The 16,079-nt window shown below is 37.3% G+C and overlaps 1 protein-coding gene across 2 annotated transcripts in view; it reads right to left on the reverse strand.

Moving 5' to 3' along the window:
* The window catches only part of LOC121413861 (E3 ubiquitin-protein ligase SHPRH-like), a 33,345-nt gene that overhangs the window by 13,757 nt on the left and 3,509 nt on the right, over positions 1 to 16,079 (reverse strand). For both annotated transcript variants that reach the window (XM_041606836.1, XM_041606837.1), the window contains exons 3-14: positions 14,836 to 15,027; positions 14,066 to 14,147; positions 12,652 to 13,848; positions 11,099 to 11,285; positions 10,337 to 10,444; positions 9,560 to 9,683; positions 9,052 to 9,176; positions 6,798 to 6,876; positions 6,076 to 6,239; positions 2,471 to 2,578; positions 1,621 to 1,689; positions 631 to 843 (exon numbers count right to left, since the gene is read on the reverse strand). In XM_041606836.1, coding sequence (XP_041462770.1) covers positions 631 to 843; positions 1,621 to 1,689; positions 2,471 to 2,578; positions 6,076 to 6,239; positions 6,798 to 6,876; positions 9,052 to 9,176; positions 9,560 to 9,683; positions 10,337 to 10,444; positions 11,099 to 11,285; positions 12,652 to 13,848; positions 14,066 to 14,147; positions 14,836 to 15,027 — 2,648 coding nt within the window. The remainder of the gene's footprint in view (positions 1 to 630; positions 844 to 1,620; positions 1,690 to 2,470; positions 2,579 to 6,075; positions 6,240 to 6,797; positions 6,877 to 9,051; positions 9,177 to 9,559; positions 9,684 to 10,336; positions 10,445 to 11,098; positions 11,286 to 12,651; positions 13,849 to 14,065; positions 14,148 to 14,835; positions 15,028 to 16,079) is intronic.

The following is a 16,079-nucleotide window of genomic DNA, read 5'->3' on the forward strand; positions in this document are numbered from 1 at the left end:
ATATACATTTGGTAGATGAGATAAGTTTTTTTGAATGGTTTGTTCAAAGATACAGAGAAGCTTAAAAAAAAGAGAAAGTAGTAGGAAAACAAAATGAAAAGTTTATAATTTTGCATGCTATCTTTGGTCACTTTCATTCTCATACATTCCGAACAAAATGCTGTTCTCAGACACTGACTCAATTCGGGCTACAAAATATGACTAATATCCCTTTTAATTTGCTCAGAGACACCAATTTATTCTGTTCAGAATAATGCTAAATGCATATCTCACACAGAAGTTCCCTGTCAAACAAAAGCTGTCATGTAGAAAGTGTTTTTTTTTCTCTCTCTCTCTGATTCTTAATCCAAGGATAAATTTCTAGAATATCATACCTCATCCTTAATACCGGGTATATGTACAGCAGCCAGTTCATATATGACATGCTGCATTTAGACATTAATTCAACTAAAAATTATGAATAATGGCCCTTATAACTAGCTCCGAGGCAACAATACATGCTGTTCAATACAAGTCTAAATGCATTTATTGAAAAACAGCATTTCCTTTCAAACAAAAGCTCTCATGCAGAGGTAATTTTTTCTATTTCTCTGATTTTGAACCCAAGGATGAATTTCTAGGATAGCATACCTCCTCCTTGATGCAGTGTACCGCAGCCAAGGCATTCATGGCACAGACTAGCTGACGATGGGCCCCGTCACTGTCTATCTCAGCCTTAGTTATCATGGTCTTCAGCAGATCCTGCATGCTAAGCTGCTTCTTCTTCTGCAGGGCAGTGAACTCACCCCTCACAATGCGAGGGTGGCAGCAGGCCTGGCGAACCCTCAGGAGAGGTCCCAGTAGCTAAGGAGACAGATATAAATAAAGATGAACAAAATAGTATATATTAATTTACTTAAAAGTAATCTCAATAAGATTTGTCTATCTTCTATCTTTCTATTTTCTATAAAAATACATTCTTCTATATTGTTTCCAATCACCTCTTTCATCTGACCCAGTCAAAATTCTCTGGTTCCTTTTCATAATTTAGATCCTTCTTTAATGAATTATTTGAAAAAATGTAGGATTCCATTCCAATATTTTTATTGATTCTTAAGTGACATTTCTTCTTTTTCTTTTTTTTTTTACATTTTCTATAATTTGGAAATCTGAAGTACATGTAGTCCACAAAACACATTTATAAAGATCAATGACACTATAAATATGCCTTGACTTTTCAAACTGAGGCAATCGAATGACCATTTGCTCTCAAACAATTCTAAAATTGCACATTTGAGAACTCTGTCACCTTTTTGCCAAGAATTTGTAACAAATGGCTATGTGCATTAATATCTGATTAATAACTACCAGTATCAAAAGCCTAACAAGTAAAGCAGGATCCAGAGAAAATGAAAAGAGCAATCATCACTCCTTTGGCCTCAGAAAAATTTCAATGATGCTCCAAAGAGATAATGCATTCAAGAGAAATAATATTCAAAGGAACCTAAAGAGCTGGCATTCAATCCTTAACCAGTTGGAGACCAGGTGCACATATAAGTGGTCTTGAGTTTATGGAAAACATGTGTTATAGCAAAATCATTCAGTCACTAATGGGTTAATGAAGAAGATTTGATTACTTACACTCTGAAGTGATCTTCTATCAAGGGTCGAGAGCTTGGTTTCAGGACCGATGCTGGCCTTGTCAGAATTCTAGGGTAGAGAGAAAATACAAAGCCAGGTAAACTTTCTGGCCTGTAGTCTGACTTAAAATGTTTGTATATCATAAAATTTGTCTATTTTAATATAAATAATATCAATAGGTTCAATTGATCTTTTTAATCTATAGCTCACATGCATATTTTTAAACATTGTCTACTGGAACTGTATCATTCCTGTACAAAGTCTTTGGTATTTACAGAATTCAGTAGTCAACAGGCTGAGTTACAAAATCAATTCTTTAAAAATTGTAACAATAAAATGAAATTAACCTTAGAACCACAAGTTAGAAAGATAGGAGTTCTCAATATTTTACTGCTGTAAAAATACTTCCTATAGATAATAAAGAACAAGAATTTCAGAATTCTTATTTTTCGACCTCCCAGTTTAGATCATTTTCATACACATCAGAATAAACACAATTTCCAAATATAAAAATGTCTACTGATCACTTTAAGAGAGCGATGAGAAAGAAAAGAAAAGCTTGAGTTGAGGATACAATGTCTTCACCAATGTACAGAAAATCATCCCCCCCCCTAATAAAGAGTGATTTCTTGTACAATGCTGTTTGTTGTTTAGAAAGTTTAAATACATGATAGCAATTACCTGTTACGTATCATAGAAGTCTCGATTTCAGCAGAATTCTAGGATCCTTTACAAAAATCTTAAAGATTGATTGTACAAGGGATTTGTTCAGTTTATTGTACATACTGATCAATGTTAGTAAGTGTAAAAATTTGAGAGCTAGCTTGGTGTAAGGGGGCCCTATACTCACAAATGTGAAGTGGACAGAGCACTCTTCATGTTTTGTCTTGTAGAAGTACTTCTCAACAGGTGAGAAATCCAACCAGTGTATCTCCTCCCTCTGGGGTGGAAGTGCAATCTATATTCATGCAGAAACAGAAAACACATTAGTGGACATCAATGTCGATAGGTGTACATTAGATACAAGTGGAATGCCTCCGGCTGTCTCACCTGCATCACGCAGTTCAATATAGCAGCAGTGTTGACTTTGAATACTACTCTAACTCGCACAAGATGTTCAGTGATACATGGTTACTCTTATGTCCACTTTTTATGAACTAGACCAATAAACTTACAGAGATATGATGGTTATTCAACAAAAAAACCCCAACATGGCCAAAGTTCATTGACCTTACATGACCAGAGCTGCCAAGTTGTATTTTGCATTTTCAGTATTCTTATCCCCCAAAATCAGTATTTTGACCAAAAAATCCGTATTTTTACCATGAGATAAATATGCATGCATAATGGCAAAGTTCGATCACTTCTTACATTATTTTGCGCCCCACACCGTCGCACACGAGACCGAAAGCTTCAGTCTAGATTTTGGTTGTTCCGCTGAACTGCGTTGGCTGATTCACCCATACATAGACTGAAGAATTTGGAGGCCCGTACGTACAGACAACGTATTAGCAGTAACGTTAGATCTAACATTCGACGGAAACCTGTTTTTTTTTCGATCGTTTTTTGCACATAAAATCATAAAATATCACATTATGAAAAAGAAATTGCATCCATATTTACGGAAAAATGTATGAAATTCAGAAATATCGTACCGTAGACCGCAGTTACGGCTAATTCGTTTCAAATTATGATCGAAACATCGTCATCTTCGATCCTTCCGTCGGTCAACGTAAGTTGCCATCTTGGATGACGTCATCATCCTTACAGACGTATTTACCAGTCGCAAAATATCGCGATTTGAGCCGCTGCTTTGCGCTTGTAAACGTAAACTACATGCGTGCGCTCGGAACTTGTCATCCGCATTGATTCGCGAGGATATCGAAAATTCTAATCGGAAAGCCTTGATGAAAGCATAACTCATTGAACGTAGAGGGCAGCAACACACGGAATACCTTTTCTTCTCTAATTTGTTTTTTCCCGTATTTTATCATGAAAAAGCGTACTGCCGTATTTTAAATTGATTTCCGTATGAAATACGGAAAAATCGTACTACTTGGCAGCTCTGCATGACCTTTGACCTTGATCATGTGACCTGAAACTGGAACAGGATGTTCAGTGATACTTGATTACACTTATGTACAAGTTTCATGAATCAGATCCATAAACTTTCAAAGTTATGATGGTAATTCAACAGATACACCCAATTCGGCCAAAGTTCATCGACCTTTGACCTTGGTCATGTGACCTGAAACGCGCACAGAATGTTCAGTTATACTTGATTACTCTAATGTCCAAGTTTAATGAACTAGACCAATAAACTATCAAAGTTATGATGGTAATTCAACAGATACCCCCGATTCGGCCAAAGTTCATTGACCCTAAATGACCTTTGACCTTAATCATGAGACCTGAAACTTGCACAAAATTTTCAGTGATGCTTGATTACTATCATGTCCAAGTTTCATGAATCAGATCCATAAATTTTCAAAGTTATGATGGGAATTCAACAGATATCCCCAATTCGGCCAAAGTTCATTGACCCTAAATGACCTTTGACCTTGGTCATGTGACGTGAAACTCATGCAGGATGTTCAGTGATACTTGATTAACCTTATGTCCAAGTTTCATGAACTAGGTCCATATATTTTCTAAGTTATGATGACATTTCAAAAACTTAACCTCAGGTTAAGATTTCGATGTTGATTCCTCCAACATGGTCTAAGTTCATTGACCCTAAATGACCTTTGACCTTGGTCATGTGACATGAAACTCTAATAGGATGTTCAGTAATACTTGATTAACCTTATGGCCAAGTTTAATTAACTAGGTCCATATACTTCCTAAGTTATGACGTCATTTCAAAAACTTAACCTCAGGTTAAGATTTGATGTTGACGCCGCCGCCGCCGTCGGAAAAGCGGCGCCTATAGTCTCACTTTGCTTCGCAGGTGAGACAAAAACTGGTGTATTTCCTCCCTCTGGATGCGAGCACAATTATTAAAGTCAAACCATCAATCTAACCAAAACTCGTCTTCATATTTAGCAATCAAATTCACCCTGCATTTAAAAGCATAAAACCGAATGCAGCAGATTATAAATTTCAACGAAAAAAAAGCAAAGTAAAGGATACAAAATTCATAATAACATTACAATGAAAGAAAACAACTGGTCTGGCATCTTTGCACAATATAAGTCTTTAAACAGCCACAGGCAGATTATGAAATAAAACTCCACTTAATATTTTCCCTCTGGGGCAATTCCATGATAACTATGTTATTAAACTCCCAAAATCCATAAAAGTTTCTTTCCTTGATTTGTACCTTGTCATAATTATTACATTCTTTGCTACGAATATAACCAGGGTCCTGTTTCACAAAACTTGTTACAATAACAAATTTGCAATAAGACTCTAAAGCTACTGAATTCATTCATTTGATTAGCCAAGAGTGAACTTGTTATAGAGATTGTGCATTGATTATCATAACAAGTTTTTATGAAAAGAGACCCAGAACTCTTTCATTCTAACAATGTTTCATTTAAATCTATGATATTGCTGTAAATAAACAACAACCTTTAGTCAAGTGCTGGAATTACTGTGATCTTTTGACCAAACAAGCCTGCCATATTGACTTAATGGTGCTTTATACCAGTTCAGAGTGCGAGTGATATGTAATTTATGTTTGACAATGATTCATGTAACTTAAAGATTAGCCATCTATGGGCATGATTGGTTTTCTATGATTCCTGGCCCCATTCCATACGGGTGTAACTATTATAGCTTAGTCCTACAGTTACCCTCTGGTTATACAGGCTCAGCAGCCAATCAAAATCAAGCTGTCCATGGTACTTGTGGTTTTTATGAAACAGGGCCCTGGAGTATGTTGATTGCTTGTAATTTCCAAGTGATACTATCCTTGAACCTTACCTGATCAAGGACATTCTTCTTGGTGTACATCCCACCAGTGCTTCACCAAGTAAGGCTCAACCCAAAGGAACGGGAATAGCCCATGTACAGATCTCGGATAAAACATATAGCAATGTCTTTGAACCTTACCTGATCAAGGACATCCTTCTTGGTGTACATCCCACCAGTGCTTCACCAAGTAAGGCTCAACCCAAAGGAACAGAAATAGCCCATGTAAAGATCTCGGATAAAACATATAGCAATGTCTTTGAACCTTACCTGATCAAGGACATCCTTCTTGGTGTACATGTACATCCCACCAGTGCTTCACCAAGTAAGGCTCAACCCAAAGGAACAGAAATAGCCCATGTAAAGATCTCGGATAAAACATATAGCAATGTCTTTGAACCTTACCTGATCAAGGACATCCTTCTTGGTGTACATGTACATCCCACCAGTGCTTCACCAAGTAAGGCTCAACCCAAAGGAACGGATATAGCCCATGTACAGATCTCGGATAAAACATGTAGCAATGTCTTTGAACCTTACCTGATCAAGGACATCCTTCTTGGCAGAGCGCCAGAAGATCTTGCAGAGTGCCTTCTGTAGTGGTTCCCTGTGGCCATTACTGTAAGGGACACTTAGAAGTACATCCCACCAGTGCTTCACCCAGTAAGGTTCAACCCCAAGAAACAAGAACAGGCCATACAGATCTAGAATTTAAAAGAGATCTAAAAGAAGGAAAAATCACTATCGTAAAGGCATGACAAAGGGTGATTTAAAGTTCGGTTTTGACCTTTTCCTGATGGTAGTGGGGCTATATTAACATCAGCATAGCACAAAATTTATACCTAAAAATTATATCACTGCAGGTGAATAATACCCTTGCTTCATGCCATTACAATGGCAATGCAATAACAAACACGTTGGAAATCAATGTCTTGCATGTCTTTGCCCCAAGAATAATGTTTGTGCCAAATTTCATGAGCACTGGTAAAAAGTTGAGGTAGTAGTTTGATGCACAATGACTTTTCCTAGGTTTTTTTGCCATACCATGCTGTTGCCATGACAACACACTTTCCAACACATTTTGAAAACAGGCCTTGCACATCCGTACTACAAGACCAATGTTTGTGTCAAATTTTGCAATAAAATATCTTTGAATTTAGTTTAATATACTTGTGACAAAAACAACAGATAGAGAAGAAGAGTTTGTAATTAAGCTGAAGAAGTAAGATGTGCAAGTTTGATTTTTTCTCTCAAAAACTTACCATCAAGACTCTTCTGTATAGGCGTTCCAGTCACACACCATCTGTTCCTTGCGGATAGCCTATTAGCCATCTCAGCTGACTAAGAAATAAAACACATTGGACAGTAGGGGAAGGCGGGGTAAGTTGAGCATAGGGGCAAGTTGAGCCACCAGCCCCAGGGCAAGTTGAGCCACCAGCCCCAGGCCAATAATGAATGAGTCAGACATTGTGGTGGTATCATGTATTGATGACCAGTAGTATAACCCCTAACCCCACCACATTGTTTCCAACTTTGAAACAAAAAGTAGTTTTTTAGAGGAAAAATATGAATTTCAGCCAAAAAAGTAAAAAAGAGTGTGAAATAGATAAGTGCTTTATAAACACACACGTCTTTAAATATAATAAAGACATGATAACAACATTATTAGTCCAGGTATGGATCTTCATTCTTGTCATAGTCTTTTATATGATGGATGCATAATAAATGTGTGGATACAAAATTATCGCACTAAGTTCGGACTGGGGTAAGTTGAGCCAAACAACATGGGGCAAGTTGAGCCATGGTAATTCCTATGGTAATGTATCTTAAAAAACAAACAAACCATAAAAATCGATTGAAATGCAGGCTGAAAGGAGTAAATTTACATGACTGCTCTTTTCCTTTTACAGGATGTTAGTATTTATAGAGAATTAGCAAGTGAAAATACTTTAACTCTTCATGCGTTACGTTCGCATTATTGCACATCCGTAGGCGTGTTTCGTTCGCATTTTTGCACAACTACACATTTCCCATAGACGTCCCCTGTCCCGTTGTTTTCGAACAATGTATAGCCTGGCGTTTTTGTATACCATACATGTGTACCGATCGATCGATCGCACGTGCGACATTAGTTTAGCGTTCGACGGATTATCGCAGTTTACAAATTACAGAAACGTTGAGTTTTCCCAAAAAATCAATACATCCTGATCACAGCCAGGAAGTTCATTGAAAAAGGATAGGATAAAATCAATAAAACCCTCCTCACAAACAATACCATGGCCAGGTTTATTGTTAGGAGTCTGTGACTCATGGCATGAATGTGAATAATACCCTAAAATAATGCAACACACAGGGGGTTTACAGGAGAACGCATGAAGAGTTAAACAAAAAATTGACATGCTGGTTCTCCCCCATACATTTTGTACATAGTTTTTGTGGCTCAACTTACCCCAGAAGGTGGCTCAAACTTACCCCATATATGGGGCAAGTTGAGCCATTTGACATCGTTTTTTTCAAAGGTCACGATGACTTTCAGTGTGGGGATAGAAAGTTATATATTGGTGGAAAATATTTCAGAAGAATTAAATTTCAAGGCAAGGTACTTATTTCAACAAGATTATTAATCATATCAATTCTAACATGCAAAAAGCAAAAACTGTCACAACTTACCCCGCCTTCCCCTATATCAAAGAATATGGGCTGAGGAGGGAGGATGATGACCCTGTGAAAAGAGCATGGGATCTGGAAGTAGATGGCATTAAAGGAAAGACCAAGGACAACATGGAAGTGTTTTGAAGAAGGTAAGCAGTCAGGTTGGTCTAAAACAAGGAGGATGCTCATGACAGACAAAAATAAGGAACTCCCTAAAGAGTGGTGTTCTCAGCAAATGTAAATTGTGATATAAAATCAATTTCTTATGTATTACATTTTTTGTGGCAATTAACTATGTATTTCTATGTTTTTCATTGTTTTTTTCAATGAACTTTGTCGGGGACTCTTTTGAGATCATAAACAGCATAAAATAAATCTATTCAGACCAGCAAAATAATCATAAATTTATGATTTTTAGTTGAAAACACAATGTGCATTGACTTTGTACACGAAATCACATTTTTGAGCAATTTTTGTCTGACATGCACTTGCAAAATGTTGCGTGATTTCAGAACCGTGTACCCTAGCATCACAAAATTGGTGTCAAAAGTTGCGCAAGACTTGAAAGTAAAAAGTCAGCGAGCGGTGAGGTCAAACAATTTCGTGTGGCGAAAACTCTGTGATTGGAGGTGGCCGGATTCATCTCACAGCAATCGCCCTTACCCCCTCCCTCCACTTTGCCGGATTCATTGCATCCTTCATCCTGAACCCAACCCTCCTTCTCTCCTCCACCCATTGCATCTTCCATATCTTCTTTGGCAGTCCCCTCCTCGTCAAACCACCTCACTGGATCAAAATGAAACGAAACCACACAAAGTAATGGACATACACTACACCCCACCTCCTGTATTGTATTTCATTTACCTTAGCGGTCGTGTACTCAATCATCTGCGCCTCGTCCAGGCAAATCCTCCACCACTCTACACAGGGTAAAGGACTGGGCGTGGTCTGGTACCGCTTAGCTTTGCGAAGGCTACGCCCCTCGGCACCTGTAGAGATTGGGTCATATTATTAGATTTTAAGGAAATTTCATGAACATATATTAAGAATACCCTTCGCAATATAATTTATTCTATACTTTAGCACAAGTATGGCAGCGCATCTAAAGCCAGGGTAATAACATACCACATATCGCAAAACCACAGTAGAATATATATACATACACTATTATGGTGGCTTTGATATAGAGGTGGCGTGTTCATTATCATCATCTTTGTCTCTCAATATTCAGACCTCATAGGAATCAAAAAGTACAGTGGAATCAAGATTGACATGCAGTATTGCAGTATTTCTTTACTCTTGCTCAAATCAATCACGGTCTGAGCCTGATCCTATGTTGAAAGAACTTGCTAGCAAGAGCTCCATGAAATACCTGGTTGAGAGAGATTAGCATAGTCCAGCTCTGTCCGGAGTGTGCTGTAGGTCGTAATGACAATGTCAAAATCTGCAAGGGTTTGTGGTTGGATGTAGCCTTCTTTCTTTACACCCTCGTACATCTGGAAAATCAAATAATATAAAAAGGACATTTAATAAGGACAGAATCAAATAGATGACCTGAGAGGTTGCAAGACTAGGGAATTCTGTTTCAAGATAAATTATTCCCCATCCCCAAACCTCCACAAATATCAAAGATCTGCTTGCTTGGAGGAAAAGTTATTCCAATTTCAAAGGCTTCCAGGGGGACTATTTCAGTGTTAAATTATCATCATCATGTTCCAGGGTGTTTTTTAAAATAAAATAAGGTATTGTTGAAAGCCATCATTACTTTGCAAAGACCACTATGTAAAGTATTTTTCAACTACAGGATGGCGTATGTAACATTATTTTGCCATGAAACATGACATATATGTATATTTCAGTATTATATATGAAATATATATCTTGAATGTTGTTTTGATGTACAGTTTGTGAGATGAAGTTAGAAATGAAATTGTTTGTCAAACCAAAATGATGAAAATTTGAGGAAAAACATTTTCTTTCATGGATATATAAAATTTCAATCTCAATTATATACATGTTAACAAAATACTGCATGATGAAAGAGATTCATAGGTAAAGTTAATAGATTTTTCAAAAACAGTTTGATATTACTTTACCAATACATACTAATGAGATAAAACTATATTAATCGCTATTGATATACACTTACCATAATTTTGAGGGTGGATGAGTCGATGTGCCTATTAATCTCATCAACCCACTGATAAGATATGGAGGCTGGTGAAATGATCAGTGTCGCACCAGATTCAAGTGGTGGCTGCAAAGATAAAATGTTACAAGAAATTTACACAAACATTCCAAAGACAAAAACATTATCAAATTGTCGCTTTTTTCCTTGAAATGCCCATGACAAACAGAGTCCTCATCAAGAGAATATCACCAAACATCATTTCAATATGACTGATTTCACTGTAAAGAACTTGATAGGGTTATATCAACTTAAAGGACAGAAATATGACAAACACTGTCAAGTTTCTGTTTGGTCTTGTCCAAAATAGTCTACATTTAATTGTTTGTCTCCAACCAGTTGATCTGCAAGTCATTTTTTTTTTCTCATTTCCAGTCAAGCTACGCACATTTCATCTGGTATCCATTTGGTCAAACACCACTTTCTGGTAGTCTATATGATTATATGAATTAGGAACAGACTTTTCATTTGTGAAAACTTCATTAACAAAATGGCAACTGCACCAATGGATGGTAGACAAAGTGGGTTTACCCATGATGGTGTTAAACGATCTGGGAATTGGACCATCTGCTAGGAGACCAAGGGGATACAAACCTGTGATACTAAAATACCCACGTCACAAGCGAAATGGAAACAAACAAAGTTTATCGCATTATCCAATTTAATCTATGAAATAAATTCTAAACTCTCTTTCACTTGGTACTAGTTCACAATGTCACTTACCACCTTGGGGAAGCAGTTCGGACACCAGAATTGCAGGTCGTGACTGGGTTTATCCCGCATGTGAATATCAAAGCCAATGCATGCAGCATGGAGCCAGGAATGACATCGCAGGCACTGCACGCACGCTGGTAAACGGATGTTCTGCTCGTACCGACCACATATACACTCAAAGACTTTAGGGTTCTCACTGTGGATGGTGAAAATCAAGAATTTATCAAATTTCAATTGGAGTATACACAGTGGGAAACAATTTCCAGAGAAATGCAGTTAAGATTAATTGCTAGCTTTCTGTTTAGACCTAATGTTAAGGAGTTCTTACATACATATAGTTTAAAGGTCAAGTCCACCTCAGAAAAATATTGATTTCAATCAATAGAGAAAAATCAGACAAGCACAATGCTGAAAATTTCATCAAAATCGGATGTAATTGTAAAATAAGAAAGTTATGGCATTTCAAACTTTTGCTTATTTTTCACAAAATAGTTATATGAACGAGTCAGTTACATCCAAATGAGTCGATGATGTCACTCACTCACTATTTCTTTTGTTTTTTATTGTTTGAATTATACAATATTTCAATTTTTGCGAATTTGACAATTAGGACCTCCTTGCCTGAACCACAAAATGTTCATGGAGTAATGAAACTTCATTTCACATGACAATGGCGAGAAAATCAAATATTTCATATAATAAAATACAAAAGAAATAGTGAGTGAGTGATGTCATCAGTTGCCTCATTTGCATACCAACCAAGATGTGCATATAACTGTTTTGTGAAATGAAGCGAAACTTTAAATGTCATAACTTTCTTATTTTACATCCGATTTTGATGAAATTTTCAGCGTGATGCTTGTTGGATTTTTCTCTTTTTATTAAAATAAAGTTTTTGTTGGGGTGGACTTGTCCTTTAAGCAAACGACACAAATTAAAATTGGTTGGAAAAAAAAATTGGTGTAGGGATAAAGAAACAATTACAAAGTGAATACAGATATTACTGATAAAAAAAGAGATCATGAGGCCGTTTCTAGAAGTTGTTTGTAAGGTAAAGCATGACTGGAGTATGTTCTTTGGCACTAAGTAAGCTATACATGGATGTATCATTTGGTACAAGAAAGGGTCACACCAGTCATGACTGGAACATGTTCTCAGGTACTAAATCAGATACACAAGGATGTATCATTTAACACAAGAAAGGGTCACCAGTCTTGCATAGAGTCACTTTTGTTTAATGTTGATGGGGTACATGTATGACTAGAAAACCTAGTATCAAAAAGTTAAATATCATTAAAGTGAAGTAAATATAAAATGGCTAACATCCAGCTGTATCCAATTGGAAAGTCTAAGATAAGGCATAATGGTTTCATTTTTTTTACAGACTGCAACTTGATTCGGATATTGCTTGACCTATTTGCTAATCATGGAAACAAGTGCTCTTTCACATTTGATATGCATGGTCTTGTCATCCACTGATGGCATGCTACATGAATATTTTTTTTATACTCCTCCATGAGCTCTCGATAAGGATGTCAAGAGATCATACACTAAACAATTACCTTTCTGATATTGCCTCTTTCACATCTTCCATTAGTGATTCAAGTTGTTCATGCATCTCAACTGAACTTGAATTGTCCGGTTCTTCTTTGATCACTGTCAAAGACATTCCTTCTTCAGCTGGTAAACGCATGGAGGAATCCACTCCTATTGCATTTTGAGTAGTACTATTGCCATGATTTACAACTTGGCTAGTGTATTGCACATTGGGTTCTAAGAATGGGTTATTCTCTTGTGGTTGTTGATTGATCATAGAGTTACAGAGATCAACGTCTGACTCAAATTCTGATTCTACTTTTAAAGCAAGGATTCTTGTTTCCACTCCATCGATGATAACTGATGGCATGGTTTCACCTTGCCTCTGGCTTTCACTGTTCTCAACATTCTGTGAATGTTCTCCTTTGTTGGGATTTGACTCTACGAGTTCAGACGATTCCTGACTTGGGGTGGTTTCTGTTGCTTCCTTTGCAGCAGTATGCCTCACATCCATCCCATTTATTGGAAATGATGATGATACGTCATCAACTGACACGGCTCTTCCTTGAAGGGTATCTCCATCTGTTCCATTGGTATCCTGTTCATTTGGTACCGCTAAAGCTACATCCTCTTGTACTTTAGGATTGGCTATACTCCCTGATGAAATCAATGTTCCTGCAGTTCTATGACCCGATGAACCTTCCACTGCTGGATGATCAGTACTTGCACTCTCTGGTACATTGTCCTGCATGGAGGATGACACACTTGGTACGTCAGGAATGGCTTCAGTCAAAGATGAAGTCAATAATACTTCAGTTCTACTATCCGATGATCCTTCCTCTGCAGAAGGAACATCTTCTACACTTCCTGCAGTCTCTGGTGATTTGTCCTGCAGAGAAGAAGTAGCATTGTTGTTTTTGGAATGTTCTTCTGAGAGGTCATTGTCTTGAGGAATATCTTCAACACTTCTTGCACACTCTGGTAAGTTGTCCTGCATGGAGGATGAAGTGTTGTCATTATTGGAATGTTCCCTCAAAATGTGATTGCCATCAGGGTTATCATGTAAACCGGATGAGGTAGCAGTTCCTCTGGAGAAGTCTTTGGCCCACCTTGGATGAGCAAGGATCAAGGCCAGGACTTCCACTGTCTTTCCAAGCCCCATTTCATCAGCCAGGATTCCACCAGGAAAGTCCTCTGGCATTTCTTGCATTTGGTCAGTGATCCTGAAAGGGAAACATTAAAAGTAAAAAGGAAATGTAAAGTGAAAACAAATGATAGGTAAGTGCACCTGGGGTGTACTACTAGGAGATATACTTAATACCTACAATTGATAGTAACTTTTGTACAGTCTGCCATAGTGTTAATTTTATCAATGTTACAAGGCTTTTTGAATTATATAATGTGCACTGTTGCAGAATATCACAATCAAATCCTACTCACTCGCCACTTTGGGGGTTATAGTACAAGGTCCTGTCATCGACTGTCTTGAACTGCCTCCAAAGAACATGCAGCTGACCCTTGTCTGTAAAAAGGAATACAAATAAATAACTAAATTTTTTTGGTTTCTACAGATCACTGGATTTAACAAAACTTTAACCCGTTGGATACTGAATGATTTAGCTATAACACAGGTTTCCATAGACTCAAGTCAGCATATGCAAGTTCAGTCTCCAAAGGGTTAAGTGTGACTGAAAGCCACACTCAAACTTTATGTTGTAAGCGGTATGAAACACTTTGCTGCATTGGTCAAGTTATACTAAAGGGACGTGCAGTGCTACAAATCAGGCAAAATTTTTTTTTTTGGGGGGGCCTACTTTTCACAACTTGCTCCCGAAATCCGCAACATTGGGGAAACTTTAACATTGCGATGAATATGAATGTGAATTCCCAGGGCTCCTTTTTTTTTTAGTTTCCAGGGCCCCTAGCCCTGTGTAATTTTTCCCTGCTACATATTGGGCAATTCCATAAAATGATCAACCTTTTTGTACGTCAGACCCCCATTTTCCTCAAGTTTTACTTCACTTCATAAGCTGACAAGTTACGGTCCTTTGAGAAGCTTATAGACTGTCAAAAGAGCAAGAAATCAGAGACAGAAAATTTCACTAAGGTCACGCAGAGTCGGATGTACATGTTTCATGGAATTACCCTATCAATAAATGAGATTTCAATGCGACGAAAGTCATAACTTATGAATGTCAACAATGCCTCACCTTTTTGTGTCATTGTCTCCCTCTGGACCATCCAGCAGACAGCATCGCGCTGGTACGGCCGCAAGACCGGGACAAGGATCGCGTGCTGGACGTCAATCACCTCCACTACCTCCTGTGTCTCGTGATACTGGCGCACTTTGTCAAAGAGCGTGTTGTAGTCGTACCTTTTGTGCACCTTGTCTTTTTTATTAGCTAGGAAGATAATAAAAATATTTGTAAATGCAGTAGTAATTTAAACTCCTTTGATGTAGTATAATGTTGTACATTGTAGTGATGTGCACATATATACAGTGCGTCCCACAAAAAACGAAACCGAGATTTATCGATGATTTATCATAACTTAATCATTAATAAAATAGACAAATGACCTACTAATTTAAAGCTTGGAATCTCCTCTTTCATCTGAAATTACTTAGATTATTTCTCATTCACGCATGAGTGAGCAAAAACAATTTGAAGAGGGGATACCCAAAAGTCACTTGGCGGGCTGTATCTGGGTTTCAAAAAGAAAACCACATTTTTAAAAAGTTCAATATCTGTTCTTTAATTTGATACCTCAATTACAGAAAATGATCAAGAAAAAACAAAGTTCTGGCTATTTGAAATAAGGCTTGAATTTCAATTGAAGAGGTTTTACAGGCTAGCGTTCAACTCACTCGACACTCCGTTTTGTTGACAATCAGCCATGCATTACGTTTTTTGTTAACCGTGCGATAGCTTTTGTGGGAAATCGGTGAAAACATGTTTATTTAATGAATTATGGAAATACAAGCAATGTTTTGAGGGAGCATAACTTTTTTTACTTCTTAACCATTTTCTGTGATTAAGGTTATAAAAGAGCAGATGTAGAACTTTTTAGGCATGTGGTTTTCTTTTTGAAATTCAGATACCCCCCGCCAAATGAGTTTTTGGTATCCTTTCTTCAAATTGTTTTTGCTCACTCATGCGTGAATGAGGAATAATCTAAGTAATATCAGATGAAAGAGGAGATTCTAAGCTTTACATTGGTAGGTCATTTGTCTATTTTATTAATGATTAAGTTATGATAAATCATCGCTAAATCTCGGTTTCGTTTTTTCTGGGACGCACTGTATATATATACATGTTTATGCAAAACAATTATTTGACAAAGGTCAGTGTCCTGTCTTACATAGAGTTGTGATTGATCCAATCAATCACAACTACGGATAGCTGGCAACGAATGGAGTACCAGAAACATTCCAAAAGTTTGGGCAAATATGCGA

Source organism: Lytechinus variegatus, chromosome 4 (genome assembly GCF_018143015.1).
Source record: "Lytechinus variegatus isolate NC3 chromosome 4, Lvar_3.0, whole genome shotgun sequence".
Lineage (NCBI taxonomy): Eukaryota > Metazoa > Echinodermata > Echinoidea > Temnopleuroida > Toxopneustidae > Lytechinus > Lytechinus variegatus.